At 42.3% G+C, this 25,003-nt stretch overlaps 1 protein-coding gene and 1 long non-coding RNA gene across 2 annotated transcripts in view; one reads left to right on the top strand and one right to left on the bottom strand.

Moving 5' to 3' along the window:
* The first annotated feature begins 6,881 nt into the window (after positions 1 to 6,881).
* Positions 6,882 to 25,003, top strand: part of LOC143844839 (uncharacterized) — a 24,751-nt gene continuing 6,629 nt past the window's right edge. The window contains exon 1 of the long non-coding RNA XR_013234159.1: positions 6,882 to 7,273. This is a non-coding gene — a long non-coding RNA (uncharacterized LOC143844839). The remainder of the gene's footprint in view (positions 7,274 to 25,003) is intronic.
* The window catches only part of AQP4 (aquaporin 4), a 19,491-nt gene continuing 14,739 nt past the window's right edge, over positions 20,252 to 25,003 (bottom strand). Inside the window, exon 5 of the mRNA XM_077352554.1 lies at positions 20,252 to 24,973. Within this exon, the coding sequence (XP_077208669.1) occupies positions 24,695 to 24,973 (279 nt within the window). The 3' untranslated portion in view covers positions 20,252 to 24,694. The remainder of the gene's footprint in view (positions 24,974 to 25,003) is intronic.

Here is a 25,003-nt window from a genome sequence, read left to right as displayed (position 1 = left end):
TATGCATATTGATAACATGCACTTTGTAGTGCCTAGAGTTGTTTTTAATGAGGCATGCTAAAATGTACCAACAACTTTCTCTCTTCCCCTTCTGTGTGCCACAGATGATTTTTACGTATGTTTCCTGGTGGTCCTTGTCCCCTGTGAGCAAGATAAAAGATGGCAAAGACAATAATTCTGAATGGCAGAGCCTGAGAGGAACAGCAGCTGGTGCCGGCACACTAGACGTGCCTGGCTAAGTTACCTTGAACTCTTCAAGTCAAATCTTTCCTTTCCTTACCACTAATGGAGAATTCTAAAAAGGATGGTTGGAACAGAGCCCTAGCTTTGGAGGGGTGTTTTAAATCAATAAACTTGATTAAACTTATCCCTCCTCTTCCTCTTTGTGTCCTGTGAATTTTTCCCCCCCGGTTTCTTTCACCTTTTTTCTTCAGGTCCCCCTGGGCCCAGGCAGTCAAGCTAGAGAAACTTGCTCAGAAAATATAAATATTAATAGTAAAAAGCACGAATTGCCAGATGCAGTGGTGAGAAAGTCAAGTACAAAGATGTCAAAGATGATAATTTGAAAAGAAATCAATTATCATCTGGTTATCAAAAAATTACCATGATACTCAGGGCTTTCGTGGTGTATGTCAATAGCACTGTGGAGAAAGTAACATTTTCCTAGGTTCCTCAGTGAGAGACTTCATGAAGAGTATGTTTTCTATTGATAGACACCATACTCCAAGCGAGATGTCAAAAGACTTTGCCCCAGCACAAATGTTAAATGCATATTGATCATCACGTTACATAATTCTGCTGTGAGTCAGTCCAGTCACATGTAGTACATGAAGATTTGACATTCAATTGGACTAAATCTTATACTAATCCAATACAAATGCAACTGGGCAAGTATGGGCAAATGAGAACAAGATGCAATTTAATAAAGATAAGTGTAAAGTTCTGCATCTGGGTCAGAAAAATGAAAAGCATGCCTACTGGATGGGGGATACGCTTCTAGGTAACACTGTGTGTGAACGAGACCTTGGGGTACTTGTGGATTGTAAACTAAACATGAGCAGGCAGTGTGATGCAGCGGTAAAAAAGGCAAATGCCATTTTGGGCTGTATCCACAGGGGCATCACATCAAAATCACAAGATGTCATAGTCCCATTGTATACGGCACTGGTCAGACCACACCTGGAGTACTGTGTGCAGTTCTGGAGGCCTCACTTCAAGAAGGACATAGATAAAATTGAAAGGGTACAGAGGAGAGCGACGAAGATGATCTGGGGCCAAGGGACCAAGCCCTATGAAGATAGGTTGAGGGACTTGGGAATGTTCAGCCTGAAGAAAAGGAGGTTGAGAGGGGACATGATAGCCCTCTTTAAGTATGTGAAAGGTTGTCACTTGGAGGAGGGCAGGATGCTGTTTCTGCTGGCTGCAGAGGAGAGGACACGCAGTAATAGGTTTAAACTTCAAGTACAACAATATAGGCTAGATATCAGGAAAAAGTTTTTCACAGTCAGAGTAGTTCAGCAGTGGAATAGGCTGCCTAAGGAGGTGGTGAGCTCACCCTCACTGGCAGTCTTCAAGCAAAGGTTGGATACGCACTTTTCTTGGATGCTTTAGGATGCTTAGGGCTGACCCTGCGTTGAGCAGGGGGTTGGACTAGATGGCCTGTATGGCCCCTTCCAACTCTATGATTCTATGAATCTATCACCAAGTAGAACCTTCACTCACTGCAATACATGCATTTGTGCTGATAAGAAAACACACCATTGAAAATTTTGGGCAGCCTTTGAAAGAGAGCGAATGACTGATAACTAGACATCTTCTTTCATTAAGTGACTCTGAGCTCTTACTTTGGAGCTTTTATTAGCTGCTATACATATTCTATATGTGTTAAGAATTTGTGTGTGTTAAAACCAGACATTTGAAGGTGGCCCTATAAGGACTGAAACATGTTGGTCTATTGGTTTGCACAGTACATAGCATACTGGTTTGCAATAACCTGTGGGCTGGATATATGTTTTTATTGTGCACAATAAAAGTAATATAACTTTAACAGTAATACAGACATTCAACCTTTGAAGGTCCCAACTGTTACTACAGCTGAGTTATTATGGTCCCAGTTCTAGTCCTCCCCACCGCTTTTTTGGGGTTTTTTCCTTTGAGACTCACCTTAGGTTCCTTAGAAGAAGAAGAAGAGTTGGTTCTTATATGCCACTTTTCCCTACCCGAAGGAGGCTCAAAGCGGCTTACAGTCGCCTTCCCATTCCTCTCCCCACAACAGAGACACCCTCTGGGGTGGATGAGGCTGAGAGAACCCTGATATCACTGCTCGGTCAGAACAGTTTTATCAGTGCCGTGGCGAGCCCAAGGTCACACAGCTGGTTGCATGTGGGGAAGCACAGAATCGAACCCGGCATGCCAGATTAGAAGTCCGCACTCCTAACCACTACACCAAACTGGCTTAACAAAAAGGTCAGTAGAAGTGAATGAAGTGAGTAGAAATGACTGAAGCCTGCCCCACCCCCCACTCTCTCCCGGCTTCAGCCCCCCTCTTCCCTGTCCCCCTCCTGCCCCAGCCTTCCTGCTTCGCAGCAGGGGAAAGAGCTGGGCCGCAAAGGCTTCTGCCCCGCAGTCTGGGGCAGTCTGGGGCTCAGGGGGCCAATCGGGAGCCGTGCTGCATGCAGCTCCCAATTGGCCCATTGGGCCAGGGCTGAGAATCAGGAGAGCAATTGGGAGGCACAAACCTGGTAAAAAGCTGGTCCCACTATAAGTATAAGGAAATGGTGGGATACAACTTGAGGAGTCTGACCTGTCAGCACTACCTGTCAGCACTATCTCCCAGTGTCTACCTCCCATTTTACACAGGATTATGGCTTTCCCAATATGGACCTCAACTGAATTCCTCAACAGGAGTGCCTAATTCTATAAAGGGGAACTGGAGCCAATACAAAATAGATCTTCCCAATCCCATTTTAGCCAGATGGCTTGGAAGGATGCATCGGTTAACAATACTGAAAACCTACAAAAGTGCGGGGTTATCCACTGAGTACTATATCAGGATAACCAAGGCAGGTTTTGTCCTATATGGAAGCAGGCCAGAGCAGTCCTGGTTTACAGTGACAAAACCATCACATAATTGTCGCTCAATAAATATAATGTTTCCTGATGGCAAAGTCAGCAAATTATTGGCCAATAGTCATTTATTGGTAATTTAACTGTGCAGAAAATTAAATCATTTCTTGGAGGATTAAAATATGGGCTTGAGCACAACGGATTGGTTATTTACATTCAAGTATTCCTGGTGACTCCATCATTTTGTATCAGTCTGTCTTTTCTGAAAAAAAAACTTGTTGCAAAGTGTTTTGTTTTTACCTCAAGGCTTTAATAACCAGGGGTAAAGGTTTTTTTTTTTTTTTTTTTGCATTCATTGTATTAAGGTCAGTCATGTGTTCTACAGTGAACAAAGATGCATGCCTGGAGCTGTATCTGAACCTGCCATGCCAACTGAAAAAAAAATCTCTTGCTATTTGTGGCTATACACACAAACACAGAAAGCATAGGTGAGCAGGCACTGTAGGGTGAATTTTGTGCCAGATGTAGAATACATACACAAATAAATGCCAGTAATAAATACCAGGATGTTCACATATGGCTCTTGGGCATCATTATGAAATTGTACCCCAAGATGACAAGCTATTCTGGGAACAATCTATGCTCCAAGCATGCAACATATACCACACATTTTGCTTCCTTATGACAGCATGGTAAAGAGTGTGAAAGGAAAGATGGAGTGGTAGATAGCACTTAGAACAAATTTTTACATTAATCACTAGAAATGGACCATTGAGCTAATTATAGTACTTTGGATTTCATGCAAAATGTTGAAAGGTCTAATAGCAGGGCTCATTCCTCCACTTGTAATTTTTAAGTCATAATATTGTGCTAGTGCTGGAAGAACCATCAAAATAAAATAGGCAGCAGCGGTTTTGTGTGCGAAGTGAAAAACAGTACTTTATTTCCCCATTGCCTTTGTAAAACAAGAAGTGATAAAAATTGACTCATAAATTCTGTGGTTAGCGATGACAGAAAAGTGAATTCATCTGGAATCAGAATGAAAGGAGAACAATTGAAAGGGACAGTTGCCATGAATAACAGTGCTTCTGACTCTGAATACCCTGGTGCTGCAATTTCATTTTTTTTAAATCCCCTAATTTAAAAGATATTTTTATAATCAAAACCCCTGCTCACATTCTAGATGAGGCACTGGAGATATCTGAACAGGTATCACATTGGCTCACCAGCATTTGAATCTGAATTCTGCAGCAAGAACACTGAATATAACTACATCACAAACAAAACTATTCTCGCTCTGCTGAAGTTGTTCACTATGCACATATTGACCCAATCGACGTGTGAGTAGTCAAAACCACCCATTATGACACATCTAGCCACTTTCCTTAATTCTTTTGGGTTTTTAAATCAGACTCTAACCTTTGATCTCGCAGGTGATGGCAAATTTTCAGAGTTAAGCTTCCTTTGGGGGCCCACTAGTTCCACCCATCACATTTCTGTAAACAGATCCATTTCTTTTGTGTCATAATTCTGAACAAGGAGGTTACTGCACAAAGATCCAGCAGTAAATATTCAAAGCCTATACCATGGTCAGGTTTCTGTCCATCACCAATTTGTCCTAGCTGTCTTCCATAGAGCTCGGGATTGACATACCATTCTCTTCCTGCCTCCATTTTATCCTTACAACAATCCTGTGAAGTTGGCTAGGCTGACCCAAGCCAACCCACCTCTGTCCCCACCCACCCAGCTTCATCATTGACTGAGAATTTAGACCACAGATGCTTTGTTTAACCACTAAATGACATAGGGTCTCAATAATGGCCAAGTTCAACTGCTTTATAAGAAAAAAACTGTTTTGTGTATATCTCACAACCGGGCTGAGAGGCATAGATTCCAGAATATGGTTAAATATGATCTGCATCTGCAACAGGAAACAGATTTGCTCACCTGTAATTGTTGTTCATTGAGTTACTTTCTGTGCAGGAACACCTGGGAACCTCGCATGTGCAGGCCTGCCTTGGAAAAGGTTTTATAGCTAAAAGCCTACAAGGGGTGCTCCGCATACTTCCGTGCAGCAGCACCTGCAATCCTCAGTACCTCTAGTGCTGCCAAAGCTCAGAACATGTAGCACGGCCGGAGGAGAGTAATGTTCCTGCACAAAAGATACTCGATAAATAACAGTTACAGGTAAACAGCCTTGTTTTCATTATTGATCTTCTGTGCAGTTCACACGTGGGGATTCTAGCAATCCACTCACAAGGAGGAGCAGACATGCTCTATTCACTTGAACATGGGCTGTAGAACAGCTTTCCTCAGGTATGCTTCTCTTCTGGCCTGGATATCCAAGTCATAGACCAATTATGTACAGCAGCAGCTGTGCTAGGCCGCTGCTGGTTCTTTATGGAGGAGTAGCATGTCCCACCGCTTCCCAAGTACATATGGGGGATGGAAACCCCCAGCGCATGCAGACTGCCCCGATATTGTTCATGCGCATGCACAATGCTGGGGCTGGAAGAGCCCATTGTGTTGCATGGTGGTGGCAGCGGAAGGGGGGACCAGGGGGCATGGGGCCCCCACCGCACAATGGTGTGGCCAGTTCACTTATCCTTCTAGATTAAGTGACTAACTAACATGCTAACCTTCATGGTTAGTAATGTCAATGAACATGTGGCTAACAGCTCAAATGATTTATACAGTACTAATGATAGACACCGTTGAGGAATTATGGGATCTGCAGGGGGACATAAATACGTAAGCCTCTTGAGGAATTGTTTTGACAAATGATGTGCAAATAGAGTTTCCCCATCTATTCCTTTATGGAAAAGGAAACTGCAGTTAAATATACTTTGAGAGCTGAGTGGTGTAACGCTACATGAAATTGCGTCTCCCGGCCCCTCCTCACCTTTCCTGCTGTCTCACTTTTCTCTGCCACCATTTCATGCCTCTCCCCCTCCACAAGTGCTGTTGGAAATGGCGGAAGAGAGCAATGCGATTTATATGTGTCTCTCTTCCCCCTGCCAATCAAGCCAGGCACCCAAACCCTTTCTCCATGCTTTGAAGGGCCCAAAGTGCCTGCTAATTTAAAAAAATAACACACACACAGCAGTTCTCCATTGAAACATCTATGCATCATAGTGCGTCTTTATTGCCACCACTTATGGAATCACGATGCTTGCTTCTTTCTTTAAAAAATTAGGGGAAGCTTAGAGAGGCATGCTTTATGCTACAACTGTGGGGGATTTTTTTTTTTTTTTTTTGCCTTTTCCTGCATGACTGAACACCTATTTGTTGTTCAAGGCAGTTCAGTTGGGAAAAACTCGCTTCTGCTGCCACTGCAAGCGCATGCACACACACACTACTCAGTGAGGACTTGCTGCCGCTGCTTCCCCTCCCCTGCATGCATGCACGCACACACACTCTGGTGAGTTCCCTTGGTGCAGGTGGCAGGGGCATTTTAAGACACCTGACATTTTAAAAATGGACATTCCCACCCTCGGAAGAGGGGGCAGGAGCAAGGGCAGGACGAGGCAGGCACTTTTCATGCATTTGAACCTCCATATTGGTTTTTGGCTGGTGGCCAGCTGGCTGCTCTCCATTAGGTAGCACTAAAAAGCCCCCAAGACTCATCTAAAGGTGGCCATTGCCACTGCAGGGGAGGAACGCCAACAGGGACCTGGCTGGTGGGAGAGAACTCCCAGCCCTGGCATCCTCTGAGCAGTGTGTGTGTTGGCATGGCAACAGGGGGTGTGGCTGAACTGGGCGTCAGTTAAACGGATGGCCTGATATTGCTCGGCCTCTTTTCCCCCTCGGCCTCTTTTCCCCCAAAGACGCGTCACTTGGTGGGAGGAGGCATTTTCCTGGCCCAACCGCCTCGTGATGTCAGGGAAGCTCAGCGATTTTATTTTACTTTTGGGGGGAAAAGGGATGCTAGGCATGCTGCAGGGCATTTTTTTTAAACAAATAATTAAGCCTCTCACAAGCCATTTTGGCAGGAGCGTGAGAGGGGGGGGGCAAGTGACCATGGCACCAAAAAGGATGCCAGTGGGGTAAAAGTGATGGGTCAGGGCAAAATATGTTGGTGAATCCACTTTGGGGCATTCACCAATTAGCGCTTTTTTAAAAGGAGGATGTAGCCGGCCAGTTACTGCCCAGATGCTGGATGTTGGCGATGTCATGTGGAGGGGCCGGAATGTAACAACTTCATAAGGTAAGCATTACACTATATTTAAGGGGTACGGAAATGCTCTAAATCTTTATCCCACACCTCCATGCTGCTAGGCTGAGATGTTGGAGGTGATGGTAAAACAACTCTGGAAGGGTTAATTAGAAAGCATCAGGGATCGGCCCCTGGAAATCTCCACTGATGTGTGGAACCAGATCTGTCTTAGTCAAAAGGGGACAGTGAGAATCAGCTGAGTTCTCCCTCCTGGCCTTTTCTAGAACTCTGAGTATCAGGAGAATAGGCAGGAAGGCATGGATCAGGGCTTGATTTTGAAGACATCTCCCCACCACCCTTCCCTGCCAGGAACAATAGAGCATTGCTTTGGTATTGTGCTCTGTTGCAAATAGATCCACATCTAAGAACCCATTCATGGGAAATGGTGGTTTCCCTGCTGAGCTTGTTTGCTTGAGTGTTTGAATCTCCTAGGATATGCATAGCGTGAATAACTGCTCCTAATTCTACTTTGGGATCCCAGGTAGTCACAGCATCCAGACATGTTAGGACTTTTTGGGCCATCATAGCAGCCTGGATCTTCTTACCAAGCTGTTCCTCAATGAAGTGAAGCCACGAGCAACCAATTCCTTTGGTGGCAAAAAAGGAACTGAAGGTTGAGAGTGCAGCTGAGAGGGAACACATGCTTGTTGGAGTGGAGCCCATAAGTGTTTCAGATGCGCAGTGCTCTATAGAGGATTTTAGCTTTCTGAAGTGGGACTCTACATGTGCAGTCCCCATGTATGAACTGCACAGAAGATCAATGATGAGCAGAACATTTTATTTGCATAGTATGTGCCCCAAACTCAGTTTGCCAACTGGAGTTGGAAACAATGATCTTTCATGTATTTATTGTAATTTTTAGTTGCCGCTCACCCAAAGGGTCTCATGGGAACTTGAAATATTAAAAACAATGTAAAAACAAAAAGCGGTAACAAATATTAAATATTAACAGTAAAATATGTGGCTATTGTCATATCACTATTAAAAGAGCCCAAACACAAAGACAAAGTACAAAATATGTGTTGAAAAGTTCGGGAAGTATTCTTTAAAATAGCTAACACAAAAATAATGGTTTCAGCTGCAATTTGAGAAACAAATAAAGCCTCTATTAGAGGATTGTTAACAGCAGCACTAAGAAGTATTTTTATAGCACCACTAAGAAGAAAATAAAAAATAGAACAAAAGAATAATATAAAATATTAACATTAAATGTATTAAATGTAACATTAAAAGTATGTGGCTATCAACATTAAAACAGCTCAAACATACCCTGCAGAAACTCAACAAGCCAAGCAGTACACAGGTGTCACCCGAGTGTGCATTCCACTGAGTAGGGGCAACAACTGAGAAGGCCCTTCCCCTAGTGACAGCAAACCAAGCCACCCTGGGGTCAGGCATGTGCAAGTGACCTCTAGTAACTTCTTGAAAGTGTGTGCATTGTCCAGTAAGGTATGGTTTTTAAAAGAAACGAATTGCTGTTAATATAGTCACATTTGCATTTATTCAAATACTTAGCAGAAATGTGTAAGTCACAGACAAAAACAGAATCACCATTCATTCATGGTTTACTTTGCGGAAGCAACCAAGATAAACCAGGGGTGATGAGGCTCTGGACACTATATTTAAACTTATGTCCCCAGGTGCCGAATTTGTTTAATGAATAAAAATAATTGGACATCTATCAATGGCATTAATTAGTATTCCAGTGTTTTATATTCTTGCAGTCATAATCTCTTCCTCAGCTTCCATTGGATAGCATTAAATTACCTTTCCAAAAAGTAAATTAAAACTCCGTTTTCAGTAGATTACTATGGCTGTGCATCATAAGCCAGGTGACATCCTCCACTGAGGTTATTCATTCCCCAAAGAGGGCAGACTAAATCATAGCCATCCTGGGACCATGAGCTCATCTTTGAGTCTGACTTTCTAATTAGCAACACAAACAACTCGTCATGTCTCCAGTTTCCCATGAGGCCCACAACCAAGCAGACTGGAAGAAATGCTCAACACACACATGGGCCACCATGACCATCAATTCACTGACTTGGAAATAGAAAATTTACTGGTGCAATGGAAGCTACTTTCACAAATGTATCTTTGCAAGAGAACCAGATGTGTCAAACAGTATTGTGCAAATTATTAGACAGCAGTTGCATTCGGTCTGTGAAGGAAACAAACTTTCCAAGAATCCCAATATGCAGAATACCACATAATTCAATCTGTAATGTATTTCCCAAGTCCAGCTATTCCTTGTACCTCATAGAAGCTTAAAACATCCTGAAAAATGCATAGTTTCTAACTGCATATGACTGCAAAGAAACAACAAAGCTAATCAAGCCCCCGTTCATTACTTAGGGACTCACAAAGTTCAAATCTTGTGACACCTTTGAGGTCCACAAAGTTTTATTCTAAGTATTAAGCTTTCATATGCATGCATACTTCATCAGATAAATGCATCAAAATGTGGTGCTCTGGTTCTTGTAGGGCCTGTTCCATCCTGTCCTCCTGGGTATTCCCAGTATCTGAAGGGGGTTTTCTCTATCTCTGTTCAGCAACTGCCACTACTTGATCTTGGAAGGAATTGCCCAGTGGGAGGGCCAGGACTCCCAGCTTCTTTCCCAGGCACTGAGACCTCGCCTCTGTCTCTTGTTACCCAAAGTCTGATTACCATGGGGACAGCTTGCTGCCTTGTGCGTCGCTAGGAGAGTAGCCACTTGTCCTCTGTTTCTTCATCATAAAATAGCATGTCCAAGATGGTGGAGGTCTATGTGGCCCTACCAGGGTCAGAAGTTATAAACTTTTGACTGTGGAGTAATTCCTGAAATATTCTTCTGGCTTCAAGCAACTCTGGATGCCAGCTGGCCACACCTCCCAGTCACACCCCTTGAATTCATGTATTTACTGTGTGCATGTCACCATTGCTAGTAAAATAAAAACGTAGAAGTTAGTTTCATATTGTGTGTGTGCATTACCTTGCCTGAGCAAAAAAAGGAAACACTCATCAGCTGTCATAAAACCCACCATGCAAAGCAGCAGTTTTCCTCAGGGGAAATGATCTGTGTGATTTGGAGATCACTTATAACCTTGGGTGATCTCCAGGTATCTCAAGGAGGCTGGCAATCCTAGCAAGACCTGAGAATATATTTTCCTGGGGTCCGATGTAGCTGCCAGGATAAGGGGAAATCATAGAAGAAAGGAACCGTTGTGTAAACTGTGCACAGTCCTTGCACTGAATCCAGGTATAGTAGCTAGGGATGCCAGCCTCCAGATGGGACCTGGGGATCCCCTGGAATTACAGCTTATCTCCAGACAACAGAGATCAATTTCCCTGGAGAAAAATGGCTACTTTGGAGGGCAGACTTTGTTGCCTTGGACAAAGTCCTGTCCTGCTTGAATATCAGAACCCCTTTGTTTGCAACAGCCTTCCTCCAGCCATTTTCTGCTTGCAGGGCTCACTTTCAGAAGAAATTCTGAAAGGGGTAAATGATAAAAGCCAATAGGTGGAATGCAGCTTTATAACAGAACGCATTTACATGCTCTAATCCTTATCCAGTCCAATCAGAAATCTCTCTTGGTGGAACTTCAGACACTGGCATAGCAAAAGAGGTATGCTAATAATCATTTTAACCTCGAAGAGGTTAAAAGCACCTTGAGGTGCTTTGCCTCATACTTCCATTACTGGAAATGATGCTAGAAAGGAAGCCATGGTGTCCATATGGAGAAAGCAAAGGCCTATGCATATTACCATGGCTTCCAGAGGTAGGAGAGCTCTGCTGAATCATACCAATGGCTAGGTAATTCAGTATCCTGTCTTACACAGTGGCTAGCCAGTTATCTTGGAAGGTCAATAACATAGAACTGGAGGTCTTCTCCTGATGCTGCCTTCTGGCACTGATATTGAGAGGTTTACAGCCTCTGAAAGTGGAGGCTCCCTTTAGTCACAATGGTTAGTAACCACTTATAAGAAACTAGGCCCTTCAGAAGAAAAAAAGTAATTGCAGTCAAAGACTAAGCACAGCCACTCTGTAAAGCAAGGGCTCCCAGTAAAACAATGTAAGGATTGCTCTGAATATGAATATACTATGTGTGCACACTTTCTAGAAGGAAGTGGTATGCAAACTCCTCATGTGAGACATAGAACTTGCCCCTGTTGAGTTTCTTCTTGATGCAAGTTTCTAAAGGCGCACAGTCTGACAAACAAAACCAAACAAGAAGGAAAAGGCAGTAAACCAGGTGGTGATGCAACTAATGACCTTGATGACATTTAATGTCTTTCTGTTCTACCTATCCAGGTTAAATTTCAAATAATTCACTGTATATCCTTATTTAATTTTATCCTATCAACTCTGAGGCAGCCTATGCTTTTGCCCGAAGCAACCCATTTAACTTCTAGACTTTTCTCCTTGGCAGAAGGTGAGATGGAGGTTCAACTCTTGATGACTACCATAACTACTCAACAGCTGCCCCCTGCTGTAGCACACTTGAATGGGGACAATACATCAGAAAGTGGAGGGTGTTGCTTTAGGAGAAACACAGCCTTTTAAGGAAACCCACAGGTTATAAACCCACAGGTTATAAACCAGTGCTGGAGAGGAGGGGAAGCACATGCCTTCACAGAAGTGATCCTCAAAATCCACACCCAAGAAGGTCCCAAATGACCTTTTAAAATGCAGCCCAGCCCATCCTGTGATGGTGGGGGAAAAATCAAAGGAGGCGGTAAAGCCCTAGTACCTTTTTTGATTGCAGTCCTACAGGCTCTCTCAAACAGGTGCTTATGACAGCACTGTTACCCACTGCCATGATCTCAGCAGCAAATGAAGGTGCTAACTCAGGTCAAGAATCATATCAGCACTAGGAGGCTAATTCTGATGCTAATTCTAATTCAGAAAGGAATTCTACTGAGAGGAAAAATCCTTCCCTCCTCTGAGAAAAGAGATACAAGTGTGCTGTTATTCCTAAAAAAGGGGGGGAAAGAATTGCCTACACAAGCCTCTTGTAAAAACTAGTACTAAAGTCAGCTGGATGAAAATTTTCCACATAAATTGGACTGTATCTATAGCATCAATTTCCAAGGGTAGCTTAAGGACTTGATTAGTTTGAGGGACATCTCTAGATGGACTGTTTGACCTCCTCCTTCTCCTGTGGCCAGGCCTCCCCTCTTTCAGTTTTAGGCATTTTCAGATATTAAAGGTTGTAGGACACAGAGCGACATGCTCTGATTTGAGTCTGGAGGCTACAGGAGTTGCTCACTTGTCCCCCAGCAGTGTGTGCCAGTCAGTAAACTTGAACAGTTCTGGACAGCTGTGGTGAGTGAGAAATAATAAGTGCTTTTGAAAACATTTGTCCTTGGTTGTATGCCTCCGTTTGTGATGCAGCTGGTCCAAATTAGCTTTGAGAAGATGTTGTACAGCTGTTTCTCTGAAGCATCACCAACAGGCAAATGACAGCACAGCCCAACATCTCTCTGATCTCTGTAGCTTGTTCTGTCTCTGCTCTGTCATATTTCATCTTTACACATTAGTCTTTATTTTAAAGAATATCCCTCGGCATGTGCTCAAAAGTTTACAGGGACAACTCAACCTATCATGCAATGAGATGGACATCTCTCCCTCCACCCTCTTCCCATTGCCGCCCCTAAGGGCGGCCACAAGAACTTTTCATTTCTTATGGCGACTTAGTGTTCCTCTCCTTCAACTATAAAGCTTATTTTACCCTCTGGATATGGCTGATTCTGTCCAAATTCAAGGCCAGCTTCTGAAGACATAAAATAACTATGGCTTATTGACTTGTATGAAAGATCCGTTTTCTGGTCATTTTTATGTGTTCTGTTAGGAGTTAGCTGCTCAATGCATGCTCTAATATATAGGAATTTAAGTGAATGACCACACTGGGTCAAACCAGCATCTTTCCCAATCATTCCAGTTCAAAGGGCCAGCTAACACAGCTAGCATTGGCCTGACAAATCCAGTGTACCCCATATCTGGCACTACAGCTCTTCAATGAGATATTTGAAGCTGTCTTACTGGAGAAAAATCTTTATGAACCCAATATGGAAAATTGTGCGAATCTAACTATAGCAAACGTGAACAATTACGGATCTTTAAATAGCCGGATTCTTAATATTAAAGTACTTTGTTTATTTCTAAAATGTGCATGGTTATGCGTTACTTAGCATGTGGATAGTGTCCAGTTGAGGAGATGCGATCTTAAGAGTTTGCCTTTTAGATGGGTTCAGGGGATACATCTGGACACATATTACTCCTGGATTCCCATGTTAATAGCTGTGGCCTGCAATGCCTTTTACTAGTGCATTTGCTGTGCTCTCTGCTAGAAGATGATGCTCTGGGCATTCTTGTTGGCTGCTTTCGACATCGTGGACCATGAGATATTGGTCCACCGCCTCGCCGGTACGGGGATACGGGGTACAGCCTTGCACTGGATACACTCCTTCCTCCAGAACCAGAGGGTTGCAGTGGGGGATGAGCTCTCGCACCCTTATGGACTCCCTTGTGGGGTCCCACAGGGCGCTGTTCTATCCCCCCACACTATTTAACATCTTCATGCGCCCTCTGGCCCAGCTGGTACAGAGTTTGGGGTTGGGCTGCCATCAGTACGCTGACAACACCCAGCTCTATCTCCTCATGGATGGCCACCCAGACTCTCCCCCGGAACCATTCGCCAGATGTTTGGAAGCGGTGACAGAATGGTTTGAGCAGAGTCGCCTGAAACTCAACCCCTCCAAGACGGAGGTCCTGTGGCTGGGAAGTAGGGTGCGGGAACAGGAAGCGCATTTACCCACCCTGGCAGGGGCGCATCTTACCATCGCGTCCCAGGCCAGAAACTTGGGTGTGACCATTGATGCCTCCCTGACTATGGAGGCGCAGGTCAGGAAAGTAGCCGGCCAGGCATTTTTCCATCTTCACCAAGCTCGGCTACTAGCGCCCTACCTGTCCCCCGAACACCTGGCCACTGTGATCCATGCAACGGTCACCTCCAGATTAGATTTCTGTAACTCGCTCTACGTGGGCCTACCCCTGTCTCTGATCCGGAAACTCCAGCTAGTACAAAATGCAGCTGCTAGGCCCTCCACACCTTGGAGGGCCCACATCCAACCTGTGCTGAGGCAGCTGCACTGGTTACCAATTGCTGTCCGGATCCAGTTCAAGATTCTGGTTCTAACCTTTAAGGCTTTACGCGGGCTGGGACCCACATACCTGAGGGACCACCTAGTGCCCTATGCCCCCCGCAGGGCTCTGCGAGTGAGAATCTTCTGGTCGTTCCCGGCCCTAGGGAAGCACGCCTAGCCTTGACCAGGGCCAGGGCCTTTTCTGTCCTGGCCCCCACCTGGTGGAATGAGCTTCCGGGAGAGCTGCGGGCCCTGCGGGACCTTTCAACATTCTGCAGGGCCTGCAAGACGGAGCTCTTCCGCCAGGTCTATGGTTGAGGCTGGCTTGTGGACAAGTTGGTCAGACTAGGATTTAGGACATCCAGGTTCAAATTCCTATAGTGCAATGGAAGTTTAACAAATGTTCTTGGGCCAGTCAGTCACACATGCTCAGCTAATTTAGCTCACAGGGCTGTTGTGAGGATAAACCAGAACTACGTAAAAATAAATGTCCATGAAACTATTCATCCGAGACCATTCTCTGCCTGCTGTCATGGTTAGAGGAAAGGCATGTTGCCTTTCCTGTGATTGGGATGCTTGTCTGGTGCTGTCACTATTAGCACTGAGGAACAAGGTGAAGTCCAGCTTGTTTAAGATCCTTTTCTCCCCTTTGCTTTTGTATTGGTTTTTTAAATTGCTTTATAAATCTAGAATCATTTATTAATGTGAGCTTGTTGTCAATTTTATTGTCTTTGTACTGTTATATTATTTTATAAGCCAGCTTTAGAACTTTCTGTCAAAAGTTAAGACATTAATTTCTTGCATAAACAGTCTGGAATGGTCCATATGAACCTTCTCAGAACTTAAGGTTTTAGCATCTAAATAAATTGGATTAACCTTTGTAAGGAGCAGAGCTGTTTTAATGGATAGGCCAAAGCTATCTATGCACAGGATGTTATATAGCTGTGATCTGTAATTTAGGCAAAACATTTTGGTTTCATTGTGGCTTTGAAAGTTAGTCCCTTGCAGTTTTCATTGTCTGCTCTTTGCCACTGGTTTGTTGTTCAGATTAATTACAAATCTTAAAGCATTTCAAATTAATGCATTTGCTAAAGCCCACACAGAAAAGCCATAAACAAGCCCCTTGTCCTGATCCATGCACTATGATGCTGTTATCAGTCTTCCAAAAATTTCTTTATACCTTTTTTGAACTTTATATAATCATACTAAGGAAGACATTGCAAATTACTGGTTTACAACATGTATATGGACCCTCTGGTTTAACTGTTGCCTCAACTTTAAGTACTCTAGATATCTTAAGGCCAGATTTTAATTGTCATCATCAGCATCCTTGTACAATAGGAATTGTATTGCTTACTTACCTTTCATGTGTCCTGGAAGAATTGTTGAAATAGTGTCAAAGAAAAAGAGCTCTGTAATACTTCACATTTCTATAGTATAGTGAATGGTAGGCCTTACTAAGTTCATGACAGATGCTATTAAGCAAGGATGGCCCAGTAGGGTAGATTAATCCTCAGTTAGAACTGAGGCACGCAACAGGTCCACACAAGGATTACGAGGACTGGGCCGGGCCAGAATCCAGGCTCCACAGGTGCAGTCAGAGGTAAAGACTGGCAGAGGGACTAAATACAGTCCTTTCACCATTGCCCAGACTGAGGGACCTACCCTAGAAGCAGTAGCTTTATATCTCTGGAAAGATCTGATTAGCCCCTTCAGTCAGCTGATCTTAGTCAAGGTCAAAGTGTAGTTCCCCAGCTTGCCATCTTTGGGGTGATACTATGTAGTAGCAGAAGAAATTAGGTATGTAGCTGTCTGTGCCTGTAGGCTGCTCTGATATTGAACAAGCACTGATTGCTTGATGGTGTCTGACAAGTTTGTTTTAAAGAGATTCACTGGCTGAAAAAACTCCAACACCTGAAATATGTGAAAAGTAAAGTGGTTTATCTAGAAGAAGAGACTTGAAAACCCCACTATTATTTTCAAAGTCTCTCTGTACTAAAAATGTGCCTTTGGATATATGAGGAGAGAATATTTGAAAAATACCTCTTCAGTATTTTCTGGATATATTTGGGGGTTGGGATGGCAACTTGGATCTTTTGTGATCTGGAAAATTGGTCCTCCTGGAATCCTGGAAATAATTGGGGGTAACCATGAATACCAGGTGCCACCATTTTAAGGCACCCAAGACTACTTCTTCTCTCATTTGTCCTCAATTTTACTTCCCACGATTAAGTATTAATTTACATTGATCTAGCTTTAGTTCTGTCCTTTGAAATTGGTCTTGTTGGTCTTGCAACATGGTGTTCTTTGCTCAGGTTTGCATTGAATGTGCTGTTTGCAGCAGATACTCTGGTTTGATGCTACCTTGGACTCCCCAAGTTGTACATTGTTTGGATTCTCAGGTTTTACATTTGCCAGGCTTGCAAGTGTTCCTATTTGGTTAGGCTTGGACGATTCTCTTGATTGATATTGGCTTGGATACTCAGGTTGTACATATGTTGTGTTAGCTTTCCACATTGGTCCACCCTGTTGCAGGGATTCCCTTATACTGCATTGGTTCTTTGGGCTTGTTGGTTCTGTTTGATTTGAAAGGCCTTTAGCCAGTGGTTTCTTTGTTTTCTGTTGTGTCTTTGGCTATTCTTTGTTCATGAGAATCATGGAATTAACCTCCCTTATAGGAGATAATGGAGTATGACTAGAGCAGTTTGTTCAGGGGCCTATAGAATTGGATCTGCTAGTCCAATTCATTTGTAACTTATGGGTTATTTTATGGACAGGCACCAGCAGATCTGCTGCATTCCTTTGTGCTATTTGCCCCAAAGAACAGACCTTTCCAGACTCTGGTAAGATTCTCCATAAGAAATAATGGAGCTAAATAATATTGGAATCCCCAAGAAAGGATCTTGATAACCAGGAATACTAAGATTTTATGGCTCCCTCATGTCCAGATCCCCAAAATACCAATTTTAAAAGGTACACACCCATGTTTTGCACAATTTCTCTAGAAGACAGAAGTGTATAATTATCACATTCTGCTTGGATGTAACTGCAGACTTGGGGAAATTACCTAAAAAGCATTCTTTTAAAAAGAACAGTATCCACTCAGTTGAGACTTTATATTAATTAGATATAACCAGAAGAAGGGGATATGGACACATCTAGTTTGCCTTTCAGATTAGCTATTTCTAGTTTATTCACAGAGAGTTTACAGTTCAGCATCTCTTGAGGTCACAAGATTAGAAATGATGCAAACCCTGGACAGAGCAAAGTAGACTTATGATCTGTATTAACAATGGATTTCTGATCAAACTAGCTGAACCTTGAATAAGCTTGACCTTCCAAGATTAACTAATATGATCCTTTTCACAAATAGCAATTCACACAACATACACAGAATAACTGGTCTTCAGTGGAGCAGAAACAGAAAAGGCTGTTCATGCTTTATGTGTGCAACTATGGTGAAAGTCTGAAGTGTTCAAAAAATCATGTTCCTCAAAGATATATGCCTAGTACAACAAAGGTATTTCAACACTCTTCCTCTGTTTTGTAAAGTGCCCCTCCAGTAAGAGTTTTAGTATGAGAAAGCCTTCCTGAAACTAATAAAAGCATGGAGAGTTATGCCCCCTGGTGCAATTAAGCAACTAACTCTGGACTTAATGGTCTCATTGCAGCCTGTTGAAATGAAATATATGCTTCAAATGCAGAACTTCAGACTTCGGGGGGAGGGTACAATTGAACATGAGTTGAAGCTCCACACTTGAGCCCTGATGTTCAGCCATGACAAAACCATTGACTGTGGTTTGGTAGCAGAGCATCAGTTTTACATGAAGATCGTCCATTTTCTTCAGTTAGAAGATCTGTATTATGAAAGACCCATCTTTGCTTGACAAGCAATGAGAATAGACAGGACACAGCTAGATGGACTAGTGCATTGACTCAGCCTAAGACAGTTTCATATATCCACTTGGAGACAGCAAAACACCACTGGCTTTCTGCAGACCAACAAAGATTAGGCACTACCATGTTGTCCTAGGTGCAAATTTCTTTAAGGCCCAACAATGATGGTGCTCATGCCACTTGCTTTGTGACTGTCAGCTACTCTCTCAGTGCTGTCATAAAGGGAAATGAATGACTGAAGTTCTTTATCAGCCCCATATCAGAATACAGGGCCATTCCGCACCGGGATCCATGTAGCAAATTGTTTGCTGAACGAAAAATCACCATTTTAAATAGTGGAATTCGGCGTAATGCATACCTGCCTTTGTAGTGGAATCCAGTTGCGTTTCTATCGTTTCCCACAGGGTTCCGGTCTCTGCAAAAATCGCTAGCCAGGAAGCGCTATTGCTAAGCTGTGTCCCGCTCCTGGCCGTCAAGCAGCCAATGGGAAGCCGTTATCATGCTCCCAAACAGCCCCTTTCCCTATAAGGAAGGTTTTTAAACAAAAAAAAAACACACCCATTGCAACGAATCTGCGTTGACTCGTTGCAGCGGAGAGACCTATCCAGCTAGCAGGTGGTGTTTGAGCTGCCGTTTCATCATTGCCACGCTCCCCCTGAGTGAAAAAAAAAATCCCCCCCCCTCACGGGTGCGAAAACAATGTGAAAATAAAGTGAAAACAAAGTGAAAATAAACCAGCAAACGGGCTTGTGCTTGGTGACTTTAAACAGAGGGGCTGCAGCCAGGGAAGCCTCGCTGGGTAAACGAAGGCTTGCCGGTGCGTTGATCTCCGCTCGCTCGGAGAAAAATAAATGGCGATCGCTTCGCCGGAAGATCAGAGGAGAGAGCCAGGGGGAGGGACTTTGCAGAAACTGCAACAATGGTAACACACAGAACTTTCCCGCTAGTGTTGCAGATTGGTTGCAGGAGTGTAGCGCTTTCCGGAGGGTGAATCCACTTTTTGGGATTTCCCTGAAAGCGCTACAACAAAGCGCTTTTTGCAGATCGGTTTCAGGAGTGTTGCAGATTGTCAACGACGTTGTGCATAATGGCAAAACTGTAGCGATTTCAATTAGTAACCATTGTGCTATTTTGGACGAATGCGGAATGGCCCACAGTGTGTACTCTTGTTATGAGGGACTGGAACACCAAACAGAAAACAGCTTATGATAGATGTTGGCAGCATCAATATGGATTTCAGTGCAGTTCTTGGCTTTTTTGGCTTTTTTGGAATTGCGTCTCTCTGTGGAGAACACAGGATAGCTGTGCTTACATCACACCAGTGATGTATCTTGTATTCAGGATTAGGATGGAGCAGTAGCCATTTTACTTACTCTTTTGTTTTGTGCAATTATCTTAATGTGGGCAGGTGCCTTTATATCTGAGATGTACACACAAAAATCTTAACACTTTATAGTTCCTAATTTATGGTCAATAATGATTTGTTACTGATGTCAGTTGGGTTTTTAAATTGCAATTTTACACGCAAACTTTGAAAGTACAACTTTTCACTCTGAAATACTTCTGAAATTTCTTTTATCTTTTAAACCAACAGTTAATCGTTACCGATAAAAGTAATTTTGAGACCAAGTAGATACTGGAGCATCCCTTAATATAACTATAGATTTGAGTCCAGTAGTACCTTAAGAACCGGCAAACTTTCCAGGGTATACGTTTCTGAGAGTCAAAGATCCCTTCATCAGATATCTAATGATGTGAGTTTTGACTCTCAAAAGCTTATACCCTGGAAAGTTCGTTGGTCCTTAAGGTACTACTGGACTTGAATCTTGTTGTTTGACTGTGGATTGACATGACTACCCACATGAAACTGTCTTCATATAATCATGTTTTTCCTACTCTGCAATGTTTTAAATATATTCTAGGAAGAAAATGCAGAAGTCAATCAAAACAGACGGCAGTTTATTTACACCAGATAATAAGAGATACAGCACAGTAGGACAACAAAACTATTACTGATGGCACCATATCTATTTTCAGTAGATTATTCCAAATGTTACACATTATAATTGACATTATTATCTAGTTAGTTCTGATGTGCTGAGTGACATAGTAATAGTGAGTATTTTTGAAAAAAGATGGCAATACTTCAGTCCTTTTCCAATTAATACCATGTCATAGATTCCACAGGGAGTAGATTATCATTAAAGCTATTGTAGATGTGATTCTGATTTTGTATCTGAGACCTGATAATGGTCTGCTTATAACATCTCATTTTATTTATGGCAGCTTTGCATTTTTACCTGGTACAGTCTTTTGCCTCCCTATGGGGCTTCTGACACTTGTGCCTTTAAGAAACAGAAAACTATGCCTGACCACTCGGCACATTTCCAACAAGATAGACTATCTTTAAGTGTGGGGGAAATGATGGCATAGAAACTTACAGTGGATATCCTGGCAAAACGACTCCCTTATGTACTTATCTTGGATACACATAAGGCAAATGTTTTTGTAAGGGGTTGTTATACATTTTAAACATCAAGAAACACAAACAGTGATGCTCATGCTGCTACATCTATCAGTTTAGCACTGGACTATTCTGCCACTCAAAAAAATTATTGTCATTCCAACATCTACATTTTTAAATAATGTGCTCCCCCCTAGCTTTGCAAGGATATGGCCAAAAGTAAGAAAGGCAGGAAGCTAGCAAGACTGACTGCAGAGACAAGGGTGACCCCTACAAAACTACCCAGTCTTTATTCTAGCACATACAATCTCACAAAACATTTCCCATTTCTAAACAGTTCCTCAGTCAGTGGATATTTCAGTTTATCTGAATTAAGGTTGCAAATAAGAAGAAAATGATCTAGGAAAACACTATGAACACACTACCCATGTGGACTGCTATGAGTGAGCCAACTCAGTTGACTCTTTATCTCTATTTTCAAGATGATGGGATTAGGTCACGCTTAAATCGGTTGCCTATGCTATCACAATAAGTTTAGCATATATCAGTTTTATCATTAAACTAAATGAACTATAAGTAAACAACTACAGCCAGTGCATTCAGAACATATCTGAATGCTTGACATTTCACAGCACCAACATGGGAGTTTCTGATATATGAATGTAGCAAATAGAAAGGTGGCATTCAGATTAGGGATGAGCAGGAACTTGTCCACAAGCCAAAATCTGACACAAACTTGACCTGCTCTGGAGCACCCAAACCAATGTTTGAGGAAGGCCCCTTTCCCAAACATTTACCAGACTTTTGTCTAGTTCAGCTGTTTGGGCCATTTAAACCTAACAGCTGAGTAGGGTGGGTCTGCCTGTCAGCTGTTAGATTTAAATAGCAACCCATCTGGTTTGCTCGTATCTTCTGCAAGCCATTTGATCAGCTGGTTTTGCTTCCTCCTGCTTGAAAACAGGAGGAAGCAAAACTGACCTGTGAAATGGCTGTAACCCATCTGTTTTGCTTCCCCTGCTTCCAAGTGGAGGGAAATGAAATGGATTGGTATATCCACCCCACTGTTAGGCTGAAATAGCTACAAGTGGGGTGGGTCCTCTCATCAGCTGAGCCAGGAGAAGGGGGATCCAAACTGGCTGATTTGGGGAAATTATGGCTCAGTTCAGGATCTGTCACAAACCCGGAACCAAACCAGAATTTTTAGATTTGTGCCCATCCTTAATTCAGACCAGTGAAAATTGTTTTATATTTACAGACTTTGCCAGTCATATATTGTCATATTGTCATATATTTACAGACTTTGCCAGTAGCAATTTCCCTGCTTTCAGAATCACTGCCAAGGCTCCATGCTGGTTTGAAGTGCTATTCAAAGTCTGGTAAATAAAAAATTGGAATCTGTCTCTGCTGATGAGGGCAGTAGAAGCATCACAGGGTCAACACAGAATTTTTACTAACAGAAGCTGGTGCCATGAAAGGTGAAGCCACTCTGCATCTCATGCTTGCTGTGAACAAAGTGGCAGGGAACCCCTTCAACAGACTCAAACACAAGATTAGCATGTTCAAATCTGTTTGTAAAACAACTTAATAAACCACTGAAATAACCTCTCAGCAACAAAATGTAAAATATAAACATGCTCAGAATTATGAAAATACAAAATTAAAGGAGGGAAAATCATAGGATACAAATAACAGTAAAACAAACGAACAAACAAAAAAACAGTTGCTAAGCTACAGTGCTTAACCAAAATGTAACCGTTATGATACCAGTGCAAAACAGTCTAGAAAGAGCGTTTATCCAACCTTTGAGGTTAAGGTAAAGTAATTTTCTCCAGGCAATCAACTGTGGGATAAAGTAACCTTTGTATTGGAGAAAACATAAATAAGAAGGCCTGTTAAGATCAATTGATTGAATCTCAGTATTTATGTCCCCCAAGCAAAAATTTTTTTTGCTGAATAGTCTATTTGACTATTGAAACTGGAAAGGACATTGAAATGGGCACAATGATTGCAGTCACAGTGAATTCTGGGTGGTTTCTAAACTTTAGAGATACATTTTTGAAAAGCTTGAGTAGAAGGCATTTTATCTTTAAAATACAAAAAAAGAAGAACCTTCTTTCCTTGGGTTATGAGGTACACATACTGGACCTTGAACCAGTAAAGTGCAGAGGTTCCAATGTATACACACAGTGCATACATTGAAAGGAAAGTTCTGCATGCATAATCACTATCCCCACCAGTGAAACTGCTCTGGTCATTGCCATTTCTTATTGGATTATATTTTGAAGTGGTTCTATATTTTTGTCACATCTACTAATAAACTATTCCAAATGGATGATTCCTGCACAGACTATACCATGGCCACAGTAGAAGTCAGTTCTGTTGATGTTTGGAAATTGTAAACATTACTCCTTTTTGACTAAAAGCATTTGAAGTTCATAAATGGCAGACTTGCTGCTCAACAACATAATGTTGCACAAATATTGCAAGCCACTGCATTCCACTGGATCCTAAGGCCATTGAAAAATTCACAGATTCCACTTCACAGATTATCTTGTGACAACTGCAGATGGCTTTGTTAGGTGTGGCTTTTCAGCACAGGTACACTGAATGTACAGATGGTGGAAAACATGTCCTTGAATAACTGACACATGTGATACAAATTTTTTCCTGCACAGAACAATGTGTAGGGACTCTGTAATGTCTGAATCAGCCCTAAAACAAGTTGTGTTATCAAAAGAGTATTCGAAAGCAAAATATCAATTGCCAAAGTATTTCACTGCCAGAATTTTAAATGTCTGTTTGCTATTAATAATCAAATCACATGGTGAGCACAGTGGATAAGTTTAACATTTCAGTTATATAAACTTGGCACAGTATATATATATATATATTACTGGATAAGTGCACTGAAAACAGATCAGCCTTCATCTTCCTTCTGATATTTGGACACTTGCTGGACATGCTCCATCCATAGTGAAGCACTTTCAAATCCCTCTGATTTTAGTGGGAGAGGTCTACTCTCAGGAAAGTGTTCTTATAATCGTGCCATAAAGTGTTTAACTTTGGCTGGATTATACCCATAATTTTTTTTCTTTTGAGATGGAATAAAAGCTGAAGTTTTATTGTTGTTTGTATATACCCTCAAAGGTCTATCACTATTACATTGTAAACAACTGAAATCTTACAAGAACTGTTAAAGGGAAGGATAACAAGGGGATGTATTTCTTCAGCATCAGCAACAACACCCTTCAGTTTAAAGATTAGTTATGATCAGAAGGGTTTTTAAAAATACAATATGAAGGCACAGTATATAGAATTTAATGGAGGGAATATGAGCCCATAGAGGTAGCATCAAGTTAAAAAGTTGACAGAATGGCTATTTTAGGATGAGGTACAAAAAGCCAATGATTGGAAAGGATTTTAGAGTTCTCTATGTTGGTCTTGCTGTCTCTGAGCTTTTCATAGACTCTGTCATTAAAATTCTAATCAGGATTGACAACAGGCAATTAAGTGTTAGAAGAACAATCTGATAGACACTGCTTTCTGTGTCTATAGGCATCTTCAGATAAGTCTCATTTGTCAATCTGATTGTCAAGGACTGCTATTTCCTACTTGGAATTGCCTGCATAAAAATGTATGCCTCTTCTGAAATTCACCGGGGATAGAGAAGGAACAGAAAGATCTCATCATTATCACCAGTAGGATGTTTCTGAATTTTGATTAATCACTCAACATCATTAACTCCTACTACTTCAACCCAATGGGGTTACGGTCTGATAGAGCACCTAATTAATTGCTGCTACCTCCCTATGGTTTTAAGATGAGGTAGGGACCTAATTTACAACAGATCTGTCTCTTTTATGGGTGGAAGGCTTTCTGTGGGAAAGGCAGTAGGCTGGTCTCTGCTTTCAGTGCTCCTTGCTAGTCATACAGATGACAGCACCTCGTTCGTTGGGTCTCTTCCCTTCTTATCTTCACCCTTCTCAATGTCAATGACATGGATCATTCCAGGTTTCAAGAGCAAATCATCTGTCTCCACTTGGCTCCTGGTGTCTTCTACTTCTATGTATTTACCTTTGGACTGCTGACTTGTTTTAGTGAAGGCTTCTTTGAAACGCTGCTTGAGCTCACCATCGGGACAGTAGATGTATTCATAAAGGGCAGCTGCAAGGACTGCTCCTATGATTGGTCCTACCCAATATATCTGCATGAAATGTGGAACAGAAATACAGAA

The sequence above is a fragment of the Paroedura picta genome, chromosome 9 (genome assembly GCF_049243985.1).
Source record: "Paroedura picta isolate Pp20150507F chromosome 9, Ppicta_v3.0, whole genome shotgun sequence".
NCBI lineage: Eukaryota > Metazoa > Chordata > Lepidosauria > Squamata > Gekkonidae > Paroedura > Paroedura picta.
The sequence above is the reverse complement of the archived record's forward strand: the minus strand, read 5'-3'. Positions and strand labels throughout refer to the sequence as shown.